Raw genomic sequence first — 22,969 nt, forward strand, 5'->3', positions numbered from 1 at the left:
CAAATTTAAGTTGCGAACGTGGTCACAGAACAGACGGAATTCATACAGTGAAGAAAATAAGTATTTGAACACCCCGCTATATTGCAAGTTCTCCCACTTAGAAATCGTGGAGGGGTCTGAAATTTTCATCGTAGGTGCATGTCCACTGTGAGAGAGATAATCTAAAAATTAAAATCCAGAAATCCCAATGAATGAATTTTTTTAATGATTTATGTGTGATACAGCTTCAAATAAGTATTTGAACACCTATCAGCTAGAATTTTGACCCTCAAAGACCATTTAGTCCACTTTAAAAAGTTCACCTCCACTCCATGTATTATCCTGAATCAGATGCCCCTGTGTGAGGTTGTTAGCTGCATAAAGACACCCGTCCACCCCACACAATCAGTATTCAAACGTGTAACATGGCCAAGACCAAAGACCAAAACCAAGGAGTGGCTCCGTAAGAAGCATATCAAGGTTCTGGCGTGGCCTAGCCAGTCTCCAAATCTAAACCCAATAGAAAATCTCTGGAGGGAGCTGAAACTCTCAGAAACCTGTCTGATCTAGAGAAGATCTGTGTGGAGTAGGCCAAAATCCCTCCTGCAGTGTGTGCAAACCTGGTGAACAACTACAGAAAACATTTAACCTCTGTAATTGTAAACAAAGGCTACTGCACCAAATATTAACATTGTTTTATACATTATTTTCTAATGTATCTATTTTTATTTCAGTCCTTTGCTTCGTATTCTTCAATTTCTGGTACATGATATAAAAATATCTTATGCAAAAAAAAAATTCTCAAGAGTTACCCAGCGCAAATCCCACCCCTACTAAGCAAGCAAATATGTTTTGAGGTGAATACATGAATACATGATTAAAGAAGGTGGAGTGAGGGAGGAGATTGCGGGAGCGTGTGGCCTGCCGCTGGAACCATGGCACCACTGACCTAAAAGTTGCCTCCCAGTCAATGCCATGGAGGTGGGCCCTGTAATCACCTCTCTCCACGGCTGTAAGCGGCTTACAGCTTTATCCAAAATACCGCTCCCGCCTAAAAACATGCACGCGGACCGGGCCGGGCTCCCGTGTAACAGCCATTGCATAAAACCCCGCCGAAGCATTATTCCCCCCGCAAGCGGCCGGCGACGCTCCAAATCAGCGCTGATTCAAAGTCAAGTGGCGTAAGCATGTTGTACACTCGGAGGCAGGCTAATCGTGTTCAGCGTGAGTGCCCTTTTAGCATACAGACATCCCGAGGGAAGGGGTTCAAATAAACGAGCGGAGCCGCCGCTATGCTAGCAACCAATCTCCTCGCTTTAGCCCTGGAAAAAAAAAAAAAACGGCTTGTCAAAGCGCGTTTGTGCGGAATCCAATAATATTTTACGTAATGTTACTGTCTAAGCCGCAGATGACCCAAATTCGCGCAACCCTTGAACAAAACAATGCCGGCGAGCAGAGGACGCGTTTCTGACGGTTACATCATGCGACGCTCCGAGGCTCCCGCAGCAGCAGCAGCAGCAGACATCAGTCAGCTATCAGCTGTTTGGCGTGACGAGCGGCTCGGTGCACCGAGAGGGAATGAGGTTCGGACCTTCCACTATAGAGCGGACGCAGTTGCACGAATGGAAAACGCCCGTGAGGTCAGATCGGGCCGGGACAATGGCTTCAATCAACGGGCGCTTGTCAACAATATCGACCACTGCGACATAAACTCGTATCAAAACGTTCCTCGTGCTTTTAAGACACCGGGGGTGATCCGTACCACTTTTCTAGGCTCAAGGTAAAATCGAGCCCTCCCGACGCGAGTGCAGATATCAGGTGAGCGGGCCCATTTGAAGAAGTGGAACGGCGGGGTCCGGCTCAAGCGAGGCGTGTGGCAAATCGCTGCTCCCTGTAAACATCGCGATAAGGGAGCAACTCCGCGTGTGGGCACCGGCGCACTTAAGAGGGGCCTTTTCAGACAGGCAAGTGCCATAATGTCAGAATACTAAGGAGGGGGGGTGGGCTGCCAAGGCTGGAGGTGGCACAGCTCACCTGCACTTTCCATGAAGGGCCTCAGGGGGCCCGGGGCAGCCTCCCACCGCCGGCACCTTGCTGCCAATACTAATACATTCTAAATCCATTCTCTTCGCTCTCACCGCCAGGCTTGTGCAATCTCCCTGCCTTCCCTTTCATGCAATTAAATAGTGCAAGTGCCGAGCGAGGGGGAAGCTCTATCAGCCACGCTGCACACACACGCGCGCGCCGCTCCATCTCCACATTCAATTTACACACTTCGATATCATCATCCCGCCGTCTGCAATCCTTCCCCACCGCCCCGCTTTGCCTCTTGCATCCTGGACCGGAAATACAGACGTTTGGAGACTTGGGGGGGGGATAAAACATTCGCTCTGTAGACACAATTAGGATCTCACAGGGGGGAATTACAGACGCTGGAAAGTTCGGCGCGGAGACGGACCGCCGTGCCGGCGTCGACGGTAGAAAAACGGGGCGCGACTGCGCGCGGGTTTGCGCGTCGGCTGAAACGGCGCTCTTCGGCGGCGCTGATGAGCCGAGGAGCTGGCCTGCAGTCTCTGAGGGGATTAAGCCACTCAATGACACTAAATTACAGGGATCAACATCAGCTCAGCACATCCATCCACTGTCTGTGCCGCGCCAACTGGATCGCATTTGGATGAATGGCGGTATTTACAGTACACCTCATGCCAAACTCCAAATATTGAGTTGGAGTGTGCCATTGCCCATTCGCGGTTCACCGTTCGCAGCCTCGCATATTTGTGGATTTTGCTCTCCAAATTATTATTTTTTTAAATTTACCATATTTTCACGATCATAGAGGTCTTAAATTCGCATCTAAATAGACGAGGCGCCCCATTAGACATGGTTCAGTCTACAGTAAAGTACACCGAAACACACTGATTACTCATTATTAGCAGCCGTGCCAGCAAGTGTTCTTAATGGCAGCAATACCGCAAAGCATGCTGGGAGGAGGTAAATGTCGTCAATGTCGATTATTTCGTGAGTAATTAGTGTTATTATTTGCTAGTTATGCTGTTTTCTGTTTGCTGTGGTGTGATAATTTTAGTTCAACACCGCCAGTCTGTACAACATCGTCAGTAACGACCAATGTAAGCTTCTTCGGCTCAAAGATGCGAAATACAGAACAGCCTAATCAGTTTTCGAACGAAAATTTACAGATTGTTCTGCTTCTGTTTTCAGACGAAAATCGGAACTTGAACGCCCCCGACAAAACCCGGAAATGACAAAACGCGCGCGGCCAGATTAGCTGACCCACCCACGACACGCTTTGTTATTGTGAATTCGGAAGAACACCTCCGAAAAAAAACCCCCGGAAATAACACAATGCTCACGGCGGTTGATCCGGCTTTCGAACAAATCACTTCTCGAACCGCCCCCTCGGACAGATTGTGGTCGAGAACCGAGGTTGTGCTGTACTTTTGTTCGTTCCTGCCTTGTGCACGCAGTCATACAGTAGCTCACATACACGCTAAAACACGTGGTGTCATGTATGCTGATAGAGTAACCAGTGTGTTTTAATACTGCATCTATTATTCGCGGGAGTGTAAAGAAAGTAACCCCCGCAAATAATGGGGAGCGGGGATATATGACTATAAATCAAGTAATGAATCGGTCATAATCTGCTCCAGTATGCTGTTACTGCCATGAAAGCTTTGTAACTGCAGTTCTGCAAGTAGTTTTGATGAGTGCCTGACAGTTGGTTATTAATTTTGCTTCCAACACTTGATCTAATATCTACTTTGTCACTAATTTCTTCCCCCTTTCCCCGTTTTGTATTATTATAATACAGTCCAATCCTTGACAATTACGCCATCGTCCTTATGATTACGTGTGAGGGTTTTTCGCCAGGTGTTAAGTTGTGAGTCGCCGACATTAACTTGTTCGCAATTGTCCAGTTCAGTCCGAAGTGGCTGCATCGCTGGGTGCTCGGCGTGCCCCAAATTCTTACCCATCATACAAATATGTATCACAACCGCTGACAAATGAGCAATCTCAATTTTTATGACTCACAACAGACACATCCAGAATTAATCGTGAACTGAGATATGCTATGAAACCTTTTTTGTGCAACCATTTTGGTGGAATTCCAAACCGTGTGACCTCATTTTATTTTATTAGGTTCCGGTTGTACCACATTTGGCCCAAGGAGGGATCGAGAGCACTGTACTAAACACACAGAATGTAACAGTAAATAGGATGTAATTAATATGGGATATCCCTCCTGCTGTACTTGATGAGCGCATTTAAGGCTGATAGCGTCACCTCCCAAAAATAATAATGAATTCATCTAAAGCAGGGGTGCCCAGACTTTTTTACCCCAAGGTCTACTTTTCAAGCAGCCAGCAATCCGCGAGCTATCGACAACGTCCTATATTTAAAATTCAGAATTAGCTTTTTGTGCATTGAATTGTCTGAGCTTTCATCTTGGATCAGGCTGTGCCAAGGTGGAATTTAAGAATGACACACCATCTCATCCTACACTTTCTACTTTGGCTTCAGACCAGACCTATCCCACTCAGAAAAGAGAAAATCTTGTCCAGTTTAACAGCTTTTTCTTCGATTATTCACATACTCTGACAGTCATTGCATCTTAAAACAACAGAATTTCTTGTTTAACTCGCTCCATTAATATGGAAAGTAAACGTAAGCAGCATGTCTAACTCGTCTTTGCTCTACGTTGCCCATACTGCGTTGCTAACTAAAGCGGCGGTGGTGGACGCTGTCACTATAAAACACATTGATAGGCTGCATAAGTACTGTAACATATGTAATTATGAGTGTATGTATGTGAGTGTAGCCTAAAAGAAACCAGTGGCTTCTTCTTTTCATTTTTTACACTACATATGTGACTTGTGCCATTGGATGTCACAACCAGTCATCCCTCACTCCTTGAATCACATTGCAAAATGCCACAAATTGAATAGCTGTATGTTACACTTTCAATTTGCATTGGATTTTTTTTTGTTTTTGCGCACAAAGCAGAATATCTGCAAAGAGACTTCGGCGGTGCACAAATGCGCATGCGCACAGTTTAGAGGGAATATTGGCTGACGTCTTTATTTTATTTTATTTTTGGGGGGGGCACGCCGTCCCACGATTGACCAATACTGCCTCACGATCAAGCGATCGACACATTGAGCACCCCTGATCTAAAGTACAGCCGAAAAGACACATTTGTCCCATTTTACTGTTCAAAATTCCCCGTTGTGTTTTACACCGCTATAATGATGCGGTGGCATGTCTGCCATGTTTCTCGAGTAGCGTGTTGGAACATTGCTGATATTATTTTGCGATGTCGACGGAGACAAAACGGTGCTCAACTCTTCCTTTTCATTCCGACTAATATCACGTTGAATATTTATCTTGTCACGTAAAGTAAAATGTAAAAACTGTTATCACCAATTTGGGAGTCGACGATAACCGCGCGGCGCCGAAGATAACGCTGACACAAATTGTAACCGAACGGCGTTGGATTGCTGATACGGAAGACGCACAAAGCCTCTCCACCGATTCAAAGTCGGTCCCGCCGGACCGCGTCGTTACACAGAAAACATTCACACGGCGACAAGTAAGACCTTTGTGCAGCGATGCCTGAAAGGGTAACCTTTTACCCGTGGCCGACTCTTCGTTGCGCAGCCTTTTCCCCGGTGGCGGTATCACTTACTCGTGTATGCGGTGGGCAAATCACTAACAAGTTCTCGGACAAAAAGATGGATCACAAATGCTGCTTTTGCAAAAAAAAAAAAAAGAAAACATCCACAGAATTCAAGCACGGTTGAACTGCTAACTAAAGCTAGTTGTATTCATTTGTGTTTGCAAGCCAGTTTCTGGTTCAAGGAGGAAGATGTAAGACGACTGAGCCATTTAATTTTATAACCCCTCCCGCACTTCTCCATCCATTTCTATAGCACTTGACCTCTTTAGGGTCGGCAATCAGGTGGAGCTTATTCCCGCTGACTTTGGGCAAGAGTCAAACTACCCATAAACAACCAATTACAATGACAGTTTAGAGTCCTCGGTGAGCTTTTTTTTTTTTTTTTTAACTGGGAGGAAATCTGAGTTACCTGAATGGAAAAACTACAACAAGCACAGCGAGAGCACGTAAACTAAAAGGAAACTAAATTATGCATTAATCTGGAAAATTTCTCAATTATCAGGCTACTTTTTGGTACATGAAATGCTTACAGAATACAAACCCAGTAGAGCTCTGTGATCGACTGACTCGGGTCAAATAGTGGAACGCAGAGTCCGAAGCAAACGTGGTGAAGCAGCATTTAGCTATTATGCTTTTTAAAAAAAAATGGAATAAGTTGCTAACAAGGGTGAGGTCAACCCCATGTATGAATGTTTTTAAATCCAGGTTGAAAACTCTTCTTTTTTTCTCATATTTTTTAGAATATATCCACTTTTTGATCATATTACTTGCACTGTATGCGGTTTTAACTGTCTTTTTTGTTTTGTTTGGCATTTTTATTGTTTTTTTATCCCGTTTTAAATGTTTTATCTCTTTGTTTTCAAATGCCTCGAATCGTGTAAAGCGCATTGAGTTACCCCCTGTATGAAATGCACTGTACAAATAAATTTGCTTTGCTTTGGCTTTACATGGAGAATGACATAAGACATTTGTAATGGACACCATTCATTTGCTTAGGTGGAAGAATGGTGCACAGTGATTTTTAAAAAAAGCAAAAAGTGAATTTCTATTTAAAAAAAAAAAAAACAAGGGGGAGAGTAGGCTCCATTTTAGTCTGTGGAGACTGACATAATTCTCGCAAACAATTCCATCACGACTACTGAAAAGAAAATGACTTTTTGCGCAAATATACATGTATTTTTTTTGTCAGCAGTGTGCTTTCTGGTTTTTGAAGAATGATGAAAAATGTGTTTGGAATGGACAGACGTGCACTCCATTTATTGTCTGTCGCTTCCATCATGACTAAAACACAAATTCCTCTATCTATCTATTTATTTCCAATCTGAATATTCCCCAAAATTAGAACTTGTGCCTCCCCTCCACTAAATTTCAATGAAATCAGTCATGTAGCTTTTGAGTGATCTTAATTACTGATCAAAGCAATAACTTTTCGCATATGAGCTTTAGTTTGATTAAATAACTACCTGTTACCTATATAATTATAAAACTAAAAGCCATTATATTTCTGAACTAAGCATTCTGGTAATTTTTTGCTACTTTTATGCTCACGTGTGATTGTGCAGGTTTTCAAACTCAAAGGAGGTCGGCGTGTATGCCGGTGAAGCCGCGGCAGGCGAGCATCGACAGCAAAAACATGCAAAGCGTGATTTTTATCGAGGTTTCTCATCCATTACGCGCAAGTGTAAATATGACAACTCAATTAATTTCGTCTATCTTCATCTGTGAAGCGTAACTTCAAATCCACCGCGGCGTCGTTTGCCCTCCTGCAGGCCGGGCTCGTAATAATAATAAACGGACCGGTCACACAATAGTCGCCGATAGAGCCAATCAGATAACGGCGTGCGCTAAACCTCTCCTGCGTGGCGATATGACACAGATTATTACATTATTCAAAGTGTTTGCGCGTAGATTAAGTCACACCCAGATAGGCCGACACGCCGCGCGGGAGCAACGGCAAACACGGCGCCGGCGATTAGACGGCCACTCGTGTTTGCTGTGAGAACACACGCAGCTTTGTAAAAGGCGAGCTCGGCTGCGCCGCCCGCCGCGAACACCCTGAAATCATATTGAAGGCAGTTGATCGTGACTCATTACGCAGATACAAGTTTCCCTCCTGTTGCACGTTCCCACCCGGGGCCGACCGACAGTTTCGTACGCGCATTGTCACCGTGAGGAGATTAGACTGCTGACAGGTGAACAATACCCGGTTAAAAAAAAAAAAAAAAAATTAAAGCCATCGCTTAGCCGGCCGACTTAAGATACGAAAACGACGGGATGTTATCGGTTATGCAATGAATAATTACACAGTGATTGACATTTTTTTTTTTTTTTACACTTGACTTGTGCTCGAAAAGGTCGCTTGCCTCCCAAAAATGGGGAGTCTGATATAGCTTTCGTGTACTTTTTGAAAACGAGCATCATTTTCTGAAACTATTCATTTTAAAATAGAAGCAATTACTGTGTATGCATATTTTAAATATACTGTGTATATAGGCATACAAATATAAACACTGTATATATTAAACTGTGCAAAAAGAGATGCATTTATTTTTTATTTTTCCATCAGTCATCACTGCCCGTGATTTAAGATAAATGCTTAAATGTTCGTGAAAAATATTTTTGATACATGTTTGAAAAAAATGCCTAAACCTTGTGGAATTATTAAAGGTGTTTAGTCCTCTTTGTTGAATTGCATCCAACCTACTTTGGAGTATAATTTAGACTTCAAACTGTAAATGAAAAAAAAAATTAAAAATATGTAGATTTTTTTTTATATTTACAAGCTATTTATTATATATTATGTTTATTATAATTAAACTCTTTATACATTGTTAAAAAATATATTAGATAGACAATAGAACCTGTTTGTTTGAAGGGGAAAAATGTGTTACTTATTAATCTAAAAATCTTAATTGCAAGTTGGGGGTGAAGATACGTTCTGAACAAGGAGAAAAGAAGCAGGATGTAGTCTGCTCCCTAGTGTCGACATGTGAGAACAACTTTTTCTGCGGCTGATGGCTCGCATTTTAAATCAAAACAGTACGCGTGGAGGTCCATCCCTTACCAATTGGGTTGATTTGGAAAAAGTGCACCGGCGTCCGCAGGACGGCGTCAAACATGCGGTTGTGAAGGGTCTGGGCTGAGTTCACCAGGATGTTGAAGAAGACCAGGCTGCGCACAAAGCCAAACACGACGGACGCACCTGTTAAACCTGAAGCACGCAGGGAAAAGATTGATGGTTTTATTCCCCGTCAGCGCACGCTGACGCCGTCCTTGCGCTTCTTTCAAGGACGGCTCTATTTTAAAGGTTAATCGGTATTCTGTTCAGAGAGAAAACAGATGTCATCCCGCACTTAAGTGTTTCTTTCACGGTTTTTTTTTTTTTTTTTATGTTCCGAGTGTCTTTCTACGAGTTTAACTATACAAAGAGTGAAGAGGTTCAGAGTCACGGGGAGACAATCGAGAGTCATCTGAGAGGAGACAAATACGCGAAAGTCCTCGCCATCTCTCAACGCAGCTGAGGCCCGTTGTAACGCTTGGCCTTGAAGGCCTTGGGTGACTGCCAAACAACCGCCTAACCCTGTTCTGAATGGATGCGGGAGGCCATTATGCACACACACATTCTTTTAAAGGTGAACAATTGGCGAGGTTTGACCTGCGAAAACACTTAGGTACAGGTCAAGGTCCAGCTGTGCGGGGAGGCTGCCGTTGAGGGGCCCACTTTGGTTGACGAGCTGCTGCTCGGAGGTCCTGCCGGCAGAAAAGAAAAACACGCGAGGAGGATGCGCAAGCGTGGAGAACGCAAGTGGCACAAACAATACATTTTTCCGCTGAAGAAAAGCATAAAGTCGCCTTTGACAATTGACGTAAAAAAGGGCGCGGTAAACATTTCATCCCTTAAGACATCTGTTTACACCTCGGCACCAAAGCACCTGCCAACGTTGCTCGTGTATCCATTTTTGTTTGTTTGTTGTTTTCTTTTCTACAAGCAATTGTGAAGGAAGAAGCTTACCAACGAGCAAGCCACCAGTCCTGCAGAACAAACGCCACCTTAAAGAGAAAACGGTAATAATTCTGATACACGTGAATAATAATCTATTAATTAACTAACGCACAGGTCCGATTTGCAAACATACTCACGTGGGCAAAAGCGTTGAGGAGAACGAGGTTGAAGAGAAGCAGGAAGTTAGCGCCCGCTCTGAAATATTTCACGTACATTTGCAGGCCGATGTGCCCCTGCGTGCGGCTTTCCTCGTCCGTGGGCCGCGCTGCCTGCACATACACACCCGATGCCCGGCATCATTGAGGAGCGCGCTGCAAGGGAAAGGCAAGTCTGTTCTGCCCTCTACAGGTTGCATGCAAACACAGCACGCATTTTCCGTTGTGGAGTGTAAAATGCACCTGCCGATTTATCAAAGTCCAAACCGAGAGCTGAATACCAACAATTTGCCTTTACAAGTATTAAAATGCTCGAATAAACCTGCCATATGGGTATAATTTTTTAGTTTTCGTTACCGGTGGTTTGAGATGGTTGGTGGTGCTATGCAGAGGCCACCCAAAAAAAAACATTAAAAAAAATTATAATAATAATAAAAGACGAAATATCCCAGATCCAAAAAGTTCTTAACACTTATCAATGTTGCATTTTGTATGAGAATAATGCGTGAAACTTAGCAACCAATTTTAGGAACAAAGAATCATATTGAAATATTTTGAAAATAATGTGAAATTATGGGACAAATGCATACTTTTACAGGAAGTAAAATAAGACTTCATTTTAACAATATAATACGCCATGAAAAAAATGTATCATTTTACAACTTTTGTTGTTCTTTCGGGGGAAAAAAACAAGTTTCTCACAAAAATAAATGTGGAATAATTTGGGAAAAATATATATTTTTAAATATGTGGTAGATTAAATTGTAAAATTATAGACAAGATGAGCAATTTTAAATCCTAATATTAGGGTGAAACAAATTTAAATGAGTGAAATTGTATCACGAGAAAAAAAGTTTAATTTTCCAACAATAAAAGTAGTATTTAAAAAGAAAAAAGTAACTTGATATGTCATATTACTGTGAAAAACATCTTTGAACTGTGTGTTAAAATAATAACAACCGGACGATGCAGTCGTACTTACCAGCGTGAGCGTCTCCTCCATCAGCGAGTAGCAGGAGGCGGACAGGGACGTCATGGAGGAAATGGAATTGTTCGACAGGCTCGAGGGGCAGTACAAGGCCGAGGGGGTCGTGCTCGCTCTTTCCTCCTGACTGTCCTCCATCTTGAGGAGTGAGGAGAAGTCGAGTCCTGAGGTCTGCAACTCGCTGTAGCTCCCGCTGGCCACCGTTTTCCCCTGACGACATGGAAGAGACGTGCATCGTTCATTGACCGTGGGACATTTCAGTTTTGGACGCGTCACACAATGGATTGCGTTTCACAATGGAGGTTCCAAATCTTTCTGTTGTAGAGCCTCTGATTGTGGACACCATAAGCGGTTACCCTGTCTGCTTTACAGTCAACAGGTTCCATGTTTGAGTCTTTGCTTGAGCTCTCCTGCGCGGACGTTCCACGTACTGTGTCTTCCTCGCACATCATATCAAAAACATGTATTGTCCATAAATTGAAGACTCAAAATTGTCCAGAGGTGAAAATGTGAGTGTGAATTGGTCTTATTTGTTGCCCCTGCAATTGGCCAGCGACCAGTCCACAGTGGACCCTGGCTCTTGTTTCTGGAGGATTCCATCTCATTGGCTCATGTGTTTCCAGTCGACTTCATTTTTAGAAGTAATTACAATTTGTCTTTGTCTTTAAATACTTCTGTGATTTTCAGTTTCACGTTTTGGTAGATTGCGTTTTCGCCTCATTCGTGCTTTTTGTTTTCGCATCGACCATTTTGTCATCGTTATTTTTCATGTATCATTACTGTTGATTGAGAATGCATTTAGAGGAGCCAGATGAGGTGGCTGGGGGATCAGATTCGGATGCCTCCCGGACGCCTCCCTGGTGAGGTGTTCCGGGTATGTCCCACCGGAAAGCGACCCCGAGGACGACCCAGGACACGCTGGAGGGACTAGGTCTCTCGACTAGCTTGGAAACGCCTCAGGATCCCTCCGGAAAAGCTGTCTGAAGTGGCTCGGGAAAGGGTAGTCTGGGTATCCCTGCTGAAGCTACTTCCCCTGCGACCCTGACCCGGAAAAGCAGTCGATAATGGATGGATCGCATTACTGTTGATAGTTGCGTCTTCCGCACATGTGTTCTGCGTTCTTTGCGTTGGATCTTTTTGGTCAATAATTCTTTCATCAGCCGACCCCGACGATGTTAAAAAGCTCACTGACCTCCTTCAATACTAGAACGTGATGTGCGGCCTTGAGGTACTGCAGCTGGTGAGTGACGAGAACCCGCGGCTTGCTCTTCAGAAGGCCACAAATACACCTGCGGGAAAGAATATCAGCGTTTGAAAATGACGGGAGCCACCTTTTTAAGTGCGACGTAGAGCGCAGTTCTTTTACTCCTCAAAGATGTGCTTGCCGACTTCGGCGTCCACGGCGCTGAGAGGGTCATCCAGCAAGTAGATGTCTGCATCCTGGTACACTGCTCTGAAAAACACACTCAGTCAGAAGACGAGTGGAAAGAAAGTGTGCTTTTTTTCTTGGTCTGGGTGATTGTGCACACCTGGCCAAGCTGATTCTCGCCTTCTGTCCTCCACTCAGGTTGGACCCTCTGTCTCCGACGCATGCTAAGTCGCCCCCCGGCAGCAGCTCCATGTCCTGGACGGGGTCCAAACGCAACCCTTACACAGTCATCCCAAACCGGACTTACTTGAAACTATGTGTCCGAGAAGCCTGACGTAGAACTGGACTCGGGCTCACTCTCTTGAGGGCGCAGGCTCTCAGCACTTTGTCATACTTCAAGCGGTTGAGCTCTTTCCCGAAAAGAATGTTGCTTCGGACGGTGCCGGGTAAAATCCAGGGCTGCTGGGAGGCGTAGGTCAGATCCCCGCGGACCTTGACCGTGCCACTTTCTGGGCTCAGCTCACCCAAGATGGCGTTGAGGAGCGAAGACTGAAAAATACAAAACATCAAATAATCCTCACCAGGGAAGCGCCGTATATTAAGTTAGTAACGACGGCGACGATACCTTCCCCGAGGCAACGGGGCCGATCACGGCAAGCAACTGATCGGGCCTCACTGTCAACGACACGTTCTGTAAGGTTGGGGCATCTTGCATCTGTCATGGAAACATACAGGAACTTCAAAACAATAATATTTACAGTACTATGTTAGTTACCGAGACTGTGGGAATGCCAAGGACTGCATTTGTATTTAATTCTTTATGAGAAAGAGGAGGCCATTCAGTATACAAGGTCCTCGAACACAATTCAGGAGCATTTAAGATCGATTATTGATTCGAGTGGGTGACAAATTAGCAATTAATGGGAACACGTCATCTATTCCAGCAGAGACAACCTTTTGGACAAACATGATCTTTTATTTCTCACCTTATCCCAGTAGCAGGTCAAATCCTGAACCTTCAACATGCAGTCTTTCTTCTCGGTCACCGGGAGACCCAGATGCTGAGGAGCAACTTCATCCAGAAGGAGAAAATTCTAAAAAGGGATGGATCGTGACTTCAGTAGTCATACGGTATTGTTGATAAAACAATTCACTTATTATTATTATTAATAGTATTTCTGTATTGTCCACTTACTTCAGCACACACGTAATCCAATCGAACATTGTTCACGTTTGCTAACAGCGTCGACGAGCTGTTAATTCAACAACGCCGATTATCACATCCACTCAGGATGCTTTGTTTTCACTGAAGCTAACACTCACCAGGTACCGACCTGTATTTAACCTTTTTACCTTCCCATTCGATTTTGGAGGGTGTCCATTCATTGATGTGATTGATGGAAGGGCAGAAGCTGTAATGTTAATCAAATTCAATCCAGATCCAAATCAGATTGGGCTTTTCTTCTTCTTCTTTTCCTTTCGGCGTGTCATCATTTTCCATCTAAGCCTTATCTGGTGCATCCTCCTCTCCTCTTTTGCCTGGCAGATCCATCCTCAGCACCCTTCTACCAGTATACTCACTCTCTCGACTCAACTGTCTTTCCATTTTTCATCCTGCTCCGAACATCGCCTTTGTTCTTAAAAAAGGGACTAGCACACTTTTCCGCCATTCTTCTGGCATCTTCTCTCCTGCTAGTTTTCTTTTGAATGAGTTGGTCAAAAACTCCACAGCCACCTCTCCAAATGGCTCCAAATTGGTATGTCATCAGGACCAACTGTTCTGTTCAGTGCCTTTCTAACTTCCCCCTAACTAATCATTGCCACCTCGCGGTCATTCGCACTTGCCTCTATTCTACGCTTTCTTCTCTCCCATTTTCTTCATTCATTAACTTCTCAAAGTACTCTTTCCATCTACTTAGCACACTACAACAGATTTCCATCTCTATCCTTAATCACCCTTACCTGCTGCACAGCCTTCCCATCTCTATCCTTCTCCTTCTTTAGTATTAAACCTGGTGTACATGTCGTCATATGCCTCTTGTTTAGCCTTCGCCACCTCTACCTTTGCCCTACGTCGCATCTCACTGTATTCCTTTCCCCTCGCCTCAGTCCTCTCCGTGTACCACTTCTTCTTTGCTAATCTCTTTCCTTGGATGACTTCCTGTATTTTGGGGTTCCACCACCAAGTCTCCTTCTCCTTTCTCCCCTTTCCTACCAGAAGACACCCCAAGTACTCTCCTGCCTGCCTCTCTGAGTACCTTGGCAGTAGTATTCCAGTCTTCTGGGAGCTCTTCCTGTCCATCTAGAGCCTCTCTCACCTCTTTCCGAAAGACCACACAACATTTTTTCCTTTCTCAACTTCCACCGTCTGATTCTCTGCTCCACCTTTGTCTTCTTAATCTTCCTACCCGCTACACTCTCCCCAAACACTTCCTCACAGTCAGTAACCTCCTTCAGATTACATCGTTATCCTGATATGATGTGGAAAATCTCAATTAACGTTCATCTACCATCAAAATGTGTTCTTACCTTAATTCTTCGGATGCTGATGAGGCACTCCGAGGCCTTCTCAATGGCGGACGGAAAGAAAAGCGTAATGGTGAGTCTGACGGCGCTGTAGAGGGAAAGGGCCATGAAGATGGTGCTGGAAGACAGTTGGTTCCCCATCAGCACGTAGACGCAAACGGTGAGGAAGATGATGAGCTTGCTGGCCACGAAGAAAGAAGCCATGTTCAAGCCACGCAGGTAAGAGCTTTTCATTATTTTGGAGATTTCCAATCTGGGCCGGACCAAAAAAAAAAAGGTTGTCAGTACATGCCGGTACGCCGTATTCACTGAACAGATTGAAGAGAGGATACCTTCGGACTTCATCCACAAGTGTAGCGAAGGGTTTTTCCCACCCGTACATCTTGATAACACGGATCCCGGAGATGACCTCATTCATGGTGCGTATCCTGTCATCGGTCAGGACCGCCGTGTCGGCCCTGGAACGACAGACGGACAGGGTAGTAAAGGTACCGATGCGACGGTTCACAACACTGTACGGTACTTTTAGGTCACTGCCGACCTCAGCATTGAAAACAGTCTTCCGAACATAGTCTGCAGTGGTAACAGGATGAAGACGACGGCCATTCCCGCAAAGCACGATGGGCCCATCCAATACATCAACAATAGTATTACCCCTGCTGCTTGCAGGGGGGTGATCCACAGAAAGTGCAGAAACAAAGTTACCTGGAACAAAGTTGTTTATCATACATACAGAGATATAGTGTGGGTGCTTCCTGGTAAATGAGAATATCATTCAAAACAAGTTATTTGCCAGGTTAATTTTAAAAAGTTACCCCACTAAAATAAAACCAACTTTTCTAAAATATTGTAATTTATTGATTTTCACCTTTGTATGCTTAAAGACCACAATGTTAATAATTTGCAGAATTTCACCAGAGTTTATTTCTCACAATTGCACCTTGTCTGACATGGTTAGACGGGTATTATTATGAAATAATCTAATTTGTTTGTATGACGGAACTGTTTTATACTAATGCACACAATGATCCATTTTTACTTGTATCCCACAATTCATTTTCAATAAATTCATTAGAGAAGCTCGTGACAGAATTGCAGAGCTCAATATGAGCCAAAAGTAACATTTGTTTCAATTTGATCAAGCTAAAAAGAGGTTTCTAAAAGATTTGATGGCGTTCAAAACTGATATGATTATTGAGTTTTTGTTCAACCTTTATGATCGATACTGTAGCAGTCACTCACATTTGGAAAAATGTACGGGTGTGGTCAGTCATGCCCGCATATATAACGTTGCAGGTGTGATTAGGGATGGACTCTCAAGACCTTAAAGTCATTTACTGAGTTGTTATACCCGAGTATGTAGTTGTTACCTAATACCAGAATCATAATTTATTGACACTGCATAGACTGAGACAGACGTTTTAAAAGAGGTCACGAGACATTCAATTTCAAAACTAAATATTCATATAATCAAATCATTTTATTTCATTATGATGTTATAATCTCAAGTAATTTACAGTGCTATTCATTGGCAATCCATTGATGAAAGCTAGCAGTAGATGATCTATATCTTCCTAAAGCATGGAGAGGGGAAAAGTTTTCAACTTCAAGATAATGTGGTACCACGGGGGAAGATCATATTTACTGTAGATATTTAGATTTAGATATGGAAAGACTAGTCAAACGTTGGAACTTTGTGATACTGAAATATTACCTGTGTTATATCCCAGAAATGTTTTCAATGTAACTCAGGGGTGCCCAGATTTTTTTCCCCCCAAGATCTACTTTTCAAGCAGCCAGCCTCTCGCGATCGGCCATAAATAGGAGGCCGGCTTGCTCGGACCCGCCTTTGTGTGCGTGTGCTCGACGTATTGGCCACACTTGAATCAAGCGAAGAGGTGAATGATAGTCTAATGTCTTTTTTTGATTGGGGGGGGGGGGCGGCACGCCGTCACACAATCAACCAAAACTGCCTCGCGATCGACGCATTGAGCACCCCTGGTGTAACTACATTTCCTTTGACATGACTCATGATGTTAATGACTTTCGACGTAAATGCGCTCGTAGTACGTGAAGCAGCTCGGAACACGCGCTTTTGGCACCACTTCCGAACATGCTCAGTACGGTTAACTTGCATTTCCTGTTTCCGGGTGAATACTGATTGTTTAGGAGCAGGCTTATTTTGTTACCAACGTTTATGAAATAAACACGTAAATTCATGCCAGGACTACACAAAATAAGCAATGTCTTTCAATATCTATTTTTTTTTCCTCGTAACAAATTTTACACATGGGATTTTTCGTGCTCGAGTGCGATGAGTGCGGGCGTGATCGCGCGTTTGAAATGTGAGAGACTGCTGTCGATGCATCGCTAAAACTCAACATTTTATTTGCTCTTGCATTGGAATACACTGGCTTCTAAAGGTGTCGTTTTTCAGAAAATTACCTCATCAAATCTGGTGACGTCATTGGACAACAGATTGACAATTTGTCCCGTCGTCGTTTTAGTCAGCGCCGTGTTGTTAAGACTGAGAGCCTTTGCGGGAAGAAAATGTTGTGTGGAGTCGGCAAAAACGTCAAAGGATTACATTCCATACATTTCTGTCCTTCCGTACCTTACGGTAGATCATGTGACACATGGCCACCCGGATCTTCATGCCCGCTCTTTGGACCTGGTAGAAGTAGAGATGGTGGAGGATGGCCATCCAGACGGTGGACAGGCAGATGCCCGCTGCGTAGCTGTAGGCCTTGCAGACTGCACTTGGGCCTGTGGCATCAGCACTCTCAAAGTACTCAACGAGCTTACCGAGTAACACCGGCTGAATGACTTTGATGACTTCCTGTCCCGGCAAGTTAGAACACCTGAAATCCATCATTGTCTTCCCTAAGGTGGACGCGTTTGACTGTACCTCTACGAAGATGTACGTTCCCATGCGAGCGTAGGATCTACGGTAACACTTTACGAGGGCGCTGGTGAGTTTGGGCTGGCGTAGATCTTGTGCCGCGAGCTTAACCTCTTGGTTCCAGTACCTTTGGAAAGGGTGAAAAATGTGTGCTCAGCGGCAAAAGACTGCTTTCTTCGTATTCCACAATGTGAGCTAGTGTCCCGTTACGAGTGGGTCCGATATTTAGCGTACAATGTAATAGCAGCAGAAAGTACCCCTTTTTGCCTCAGAATATAAAATTCACTGTACTAATTTTGTAAATACTTACAAATACGTAAACACAAACAGGCTAGACCTGTCCTTTTGGGGTGCGTTCATCCATTTTTTTCAACATTTTTTAGTATTCGAGTATCCTACTGAAAAATTGAATGAGGAGTCATGGATTCAAATCAATATTTTGTCTGATTAAAGACAAATTATGAATTACAAAAGAGAAAAAAAGACATTTCACATAACAAATGACCAACTGTTTTCCTTTTTTGTATTGTTTTTATTTCATAAACTCATGATGCTTTGCAGCAAAGTGCATTTTCTAGTCTGGAAACCATTCAGAAATTTATAAATACAATAAAATTTCAACTTTTATTCAAAAGGGACGGCATCAATTTAAACAACGAACATCACAATAAATTTAATGATTCCCCAAGACATAGAAAATGTTACCCCCACTTATCAGTATCATAATTTAATAAAACCCAATATGTATTCCTGTGAATCGTATCAATTATACAATATCCATCCACCCATTTTCTTAGGCACTTATCTTCACAAGGGTCACAGGGAGTGCTGGAGCCTATCCCAGCTGTCAACGGGCAGGAGGCGGGGTACACCCTGAACTGGTCGCCAGCCAATCGCAGGCCAAATGGAGACAAACAGCCACACTCACAATCACACCTTGGGGCAATTTAGAGTGTCCGATTAATGTTGCATGTTTTTGGGATGTGGGAGGAAACCGGAGTGCCCGGAGAAAACCCACGCAGGCACGGGGAGAACATGCAAAGTCCACACAGGCGGGACCGGGATTGAACCCGAGGCTAACTTAAGTACAAATGCTCAGTTCCCTTGTGATTCGTCATTGATTCACCAACCTCAAATATCAGTACTGCATCTCTACGCTGTGAACCCCACCCTGAGTGTGTACCCAAAATTAGCGGCTGTAGCCTTGCCACTTGTTCATTTTTTCACACGAAAAGGCCACTGGTCACACGCTGTTCCAGTGACGCGTGCGAGAGCTCCTGACAGCGCCACGCTGATCCTTCATTTACATCCCCTTGACGGCCAAGCCTGTTGACCAGACAGCATGACACTAAATGTCATGTCCGACTGTGTGGGGAAACCAAGACTTTGTACAAGGATCTTAATCTTGGACGTAACACCCTGCTCCTGTGCTGGCTCAAAACAAAAAAAAAGTCATTCAGCCAAAGTGTCTAGTGAGAAGAAGTCTGCTAGACCAGACTGCTTTTGAGTCGCAGCTCCAGTAATACTTTCTAAATATAGGGGAGCCGAACGCCTACCATGTTCACCAACACAATATCATCTTTCCTGAACGGGAGGGGGATGATATAGTTGTGACTTTGGATTTTGACTTTGGAAAAGCAATGTGTAATTTTGAGTTAACACTACGAGTTGTGGTGATAACATGGTTATTATTGCGTGTTTAGCTTGCTTGACATCTGGACAGCGCGCCCAGGTAAGCGGAGAGTCTGGATTGGGTGCAGATTTTAAAGGTCAAGTGTCATCCCTATAAACATTCTAAAATAGATATTGAAATGAAAAATACATATAACATTATTCACTTCAATGTCTATACGAAAAATAAATATGAGGGGAGAGCACATCATCTGTGCACAAAGTTGCGGAAGTGTCATTCGACATCCAAGTGGTCGCCATACTGGCTGCATTTCCTGCCCGTGATGTCACCCCGGACATTCGCCATTGAAAACACTCTGTGGCCCCTACTGTGGGAGGCAAACATGCCCCTTCTGACATGGAAGCTCTTTTCGAAGAAGAGAACATCTCACAACCGAGTGAAGTGACCGGGGCGATATTACCTTATTGTTTCGAGCCATATTTAGATGATATGCGGATCACGGCTAAACTACCTCCTGCCTGATCCACTTCCGCGTGGCGGTGATAAAAACCACGCCAAACCGCCTCCCCGTCCGATCCACTTCCACGGAGGAGATGAGCCACTGTGGCCCGGCACCACGACGAGCTAACCCGGGTGACAAGGCCGGCCGGCTGGCCTTGTCGACAAGGCCGGTGGCAATTCACAAGTCCTGCGGAGGCAGTCAGTCGATGCGCACATCGGCACATTTAGCACCCCTGATTTACGGATTATGCACCCGCTAACTATTGTTTTTTTAGTAGCTGTATACACACCTACCTGTCATTTGGAACCCACCAACCTCTTGTCCTTTAAACCCGTGCAATCCATTTTTCACGGCGAACCGGGTCTCTTGGAAACGTATGAAGGGTAAATCCATCCTCCCGAGTGTTCGAGCAATATCCAGAAATGCAACAAGCCACCATTTTTGGCTAACACGAAGGAACAACGAGCTAGCTTCCCGCAGGTAAAATTAATGGAAAGAAACGAGTCCGCTGGAGCGCGCTACTGCCTCCGTCACTTCCTGCTTCTTGTCGAAAACAAATTCCTCGAGAGGATTTTCATGGCGGGAGTTACAAAAAGCCATATACGTCAAAATCATGTTTTGTGGTGAAAAAACGGATGGGCCCCTACCGGTTGCCGTTTTTTCACGTTTGTCCATGAAGAAGTGATGGCTAGGGTTGTTATTCTACGAAGGAACGTAGGGGGCCAGAATGTGTTGGACAAAAGGATGGAAATGGCTGTAGCAAACACTTTCTTCCATAAAAAGCAAAAACATTGGGTGACCTACAAGAGCAGAGGTAGAAGCACGCAGAGGGATTACATCTTGTGCGGACGATGTGATGTGAAGGTTAGCGAATGGAAGGTAGTGATAGGGGAGGGTGAAGGTAGGCAGCGTAGGATGACGGCGCGTAAGATGACTGGTGGGGGTGATGAGGATGAAGAGGACAAAGGCAGAGCAAAGAACCAGGTGGTGGAATCTGAGAAAGGAAGAGAGAAAAGGTGAGACACGCCGGCCAGAGAGGGGAACACACAGAGGTGAGACGCAAAGTGAAGGTTGAGGCGATAAAGGCTGAACAATGTGATAAGATGACACGGACACCAGGTTGGACACTGAAGAGGAAAAAGATCTACACTTGCTGGCCAGAATGAAGGATACAGATGGCAAGGGGGTGTAACACATTAGGGTAGTTTGAGGATAGAGATGGAAAAGAGAAAATGAAAAAGAGGCAAGTGTGGCGGACCAAGGAAGTCACAGTCATTAGAAATGGAATGCTCGGAAGATAAGAAATGGAAGGGCAGTTGGTCATGATGACGAACTTGTGAAGGTATGGACGCATCTAGGGCAAGGTGGTTGTAGTCTTTTTGAGCACGTTGTTGGATAAATTCGAGAGGGTGAGTAGATGCTGGAGGAATGGCGGAAAAGCGTGCTGGTAATAATTTCTGAGAAAAACAGGGATGTGCAGCGTTGTGGGGAATAGGAATGAAGTTGACAAGATATCCAATGAAGTTATGGAAAAGAGAGGTGGAGGCTCGAATCGAGCAACAGTATCGTTTCATGCATTGGAAGAGTACCTCAGATCCATTGTTTGTTTTAACAGTGTCGATGGAGAAGTACGGACACTGTCAGAAGCAGCTGTGTTGGGTCTTTGTAGCTCTAAAGAAAGCCGATGGACGAAAACCCGAAACTTGGGTACTGACTGCATTTGAAAAGTCCGGAGTGACGGAAAAGCACTTTGTTACATTAGTAGAGGACATCCTTTGAATGTGTGACAGAGGTGGGACTGCGTCAGGGATCAACCCCGAGCCCCTTGATCTTTGCAATGATTGATGAGGTTAGAATGGAGTCCTCGTGGATCACAACATAATCAGATGACACTGTGATCCGCAGCGAAAGCGGGGTAATGTGGAGGTGAGTGAGAAGATTAGAAATGAGCTCAGAGGGACAACCAAGGTCAAATGTTTTGGCGACAAAGCAGACTCAGATGGCTTTCGACACGAAAAGAGGAGAGATTGAGAGTACATTGGGGGAAGAGTGAGAGCTTCCAGAGAAGAGAAGGTACATAGATTTAGTGATGTAGAGGGAAGATAGATGGTAGATGGAAAAGGAAAGAGATCACATGGACCACAACTGTCAAACTCACGGCCCGGGGGCCAAATCCAGCCCGGTGCGTGATTTTATGTGGTCCGCGGAGGCAGATCATGTATATCAACTTCCGTGATTTTTGTGATAATCTGTTACAAAATTGTCATATCATAAATGATAAAAGTTGAGATATTGCCAGCCTTTTTGTGTTACCAAACACAACAGTTGAAAAACGCATTCCGCTTGATTTCTGATTCAAAACTCGTTCATAAAGTTCATCTACACATATCATGAGGCGAAAGGTTTTCATGGATTCACAGTCATAACGGCCCTCTGAGGGAAATCGTAACCACAATGTGGCCCGCGGCAAAAAAATTATTTGACGCCCCTGACATAAGACAATTGTTGCTAACACCTTGCCTCAATATTATACGGGAATGCCATGTCAATTGTGATTGTACACCTTGTTTAATTTCATATGTATCATGCATATTATAAACTTGAGTAATTTATTGTTGTCCTGTATTACACTGATGTATAATTACAATTATTAACTGTAATTATTCGGCTGTAAACAGGTTATTACATACAGTGATGCATTGTCATTTAACCCATCAGGAAAATTCTGTTTTTATACTTAAGAATGGCACGCCGCCTGTGATATACTCATTTATAAATGCAAAAAAAAATGACAGATGTTATTAATAAATTTATGTTGGCTATACTTACCACAGTAACTCCTCCCCGAGTCTGTCAGACGCATCTTCGGGGAGAATCTTGTACATGTCATCTTCTTCCAGCCTCCTCTTGTAGCCAATCTTGAACAAGGGATTCAACCAGCTACACAGAACAAATATTCTCAATGTCAATACGACTAATTATGACAACAGTAAAAATACGCTGTATTGAAATTCATCAAAACATTTCAGTTATGTTTAATGCAGTGCAGTTTTGTATGACTGTCATGTACAAAAATAACATATGATGCAGTATCAATCAAACCTGAGCATCATAATGTTGACAAAATATGATTTATTTTCATAGAGGGACTTGAAAATGGGAAAAAAATAATAGGAAATGATTGAATAGATTGAAGATGTATATTGACAGTTTTTCCGAA

The 22,969-nt window shown here is 43.9% G+C and overlaps 1 protein-coding gene across 1 annotated transcript in view; it reads right to left on the reverse strand.

Annotated features, from left to right (window-relative positions):
- LOC133511826 (ATP-binding cassette subfamily C member 4-like) overlaps positions 1–22,969 on the reverse strand; it is a 62,370-nt gene that overhangs the window by 38,431 nt on the left and 970 nt on the right. The window contains exons 3-20 of the mRNA XM_061840794.1: positions 22,579–22,689; positions 17,621–17,741; positions 17,327–17,551; positions 17,158–17,247; positions 15,254–15,417; positions 15,045–15,170; positions 14,716–14,965; positions 13,173–13,280; positions 12,812–12,901; positions 12,544–12,735; positions 12,347–12,441; positions 12,184–12,270; positions 12,010–12,106; positions 10,815–11,027; positions 9,815–9,946; positions 9,687–9,724; positions 9,330–9,424; positions 8,739–8,885 (exon numbers count right to left, since the gene is read on the reverse strand). Of these exons, the coding sequence (XP_061696778.1) occupies positions 8,739–8,885; positions 9,330–9,424; positions 9,687–9,724; positions 9,815–9,946; positions 10,815–11,027; positions 12,010–12,106; positions 12,184–12,270; positions 12,347–12,441; positions 12,544–12,735; positions 12,812–12,901; positions 13,173–13,280; positions 14,716–14,965; positions 15,045–15,170; positions 15,254–15,417; positions 17,158–17,247; positions 17,327–17,551; positions 17,621–17,741; positions 22,579–22,689 (2,381 nt within the window). The remainder of the gene's footprint in view (positions 1–8,738; positions 8,886–9,329; positions 9,425–9,686; positions 9,725–9,814; positions 9,947–10,814; positions 11,028–12,009; positions 12,107–12,183; positions 12,271–12,346; positions 12,442–12,543; positions 12,736–12,811; positions 12,902–13,172; positions 13,281–14,715; positions 14,966–15,044; positions 15,171–15,253; positions 15,418–17,157; positions 17,248–17,326; positions 17,552–17,620; positions 17,742–22,578; positions 22,690–22,969) is intronic.

This window comes from Syngnathoides biaculeatus, chromosome 14, assembly GCF_019802595.1.
Source record: "Syngnathoides biaculeatus isolate LvHL_M chromosome 14, ASM1980259v1, whole genome shotgun sequence".
Lineage (NCBI taxonomy): Eukaryota > Metazoa > Chordata > Actinopteri > Syngnathiformes > Syngnathidae > Syngnathoides > Syngnathoides biaculeatus.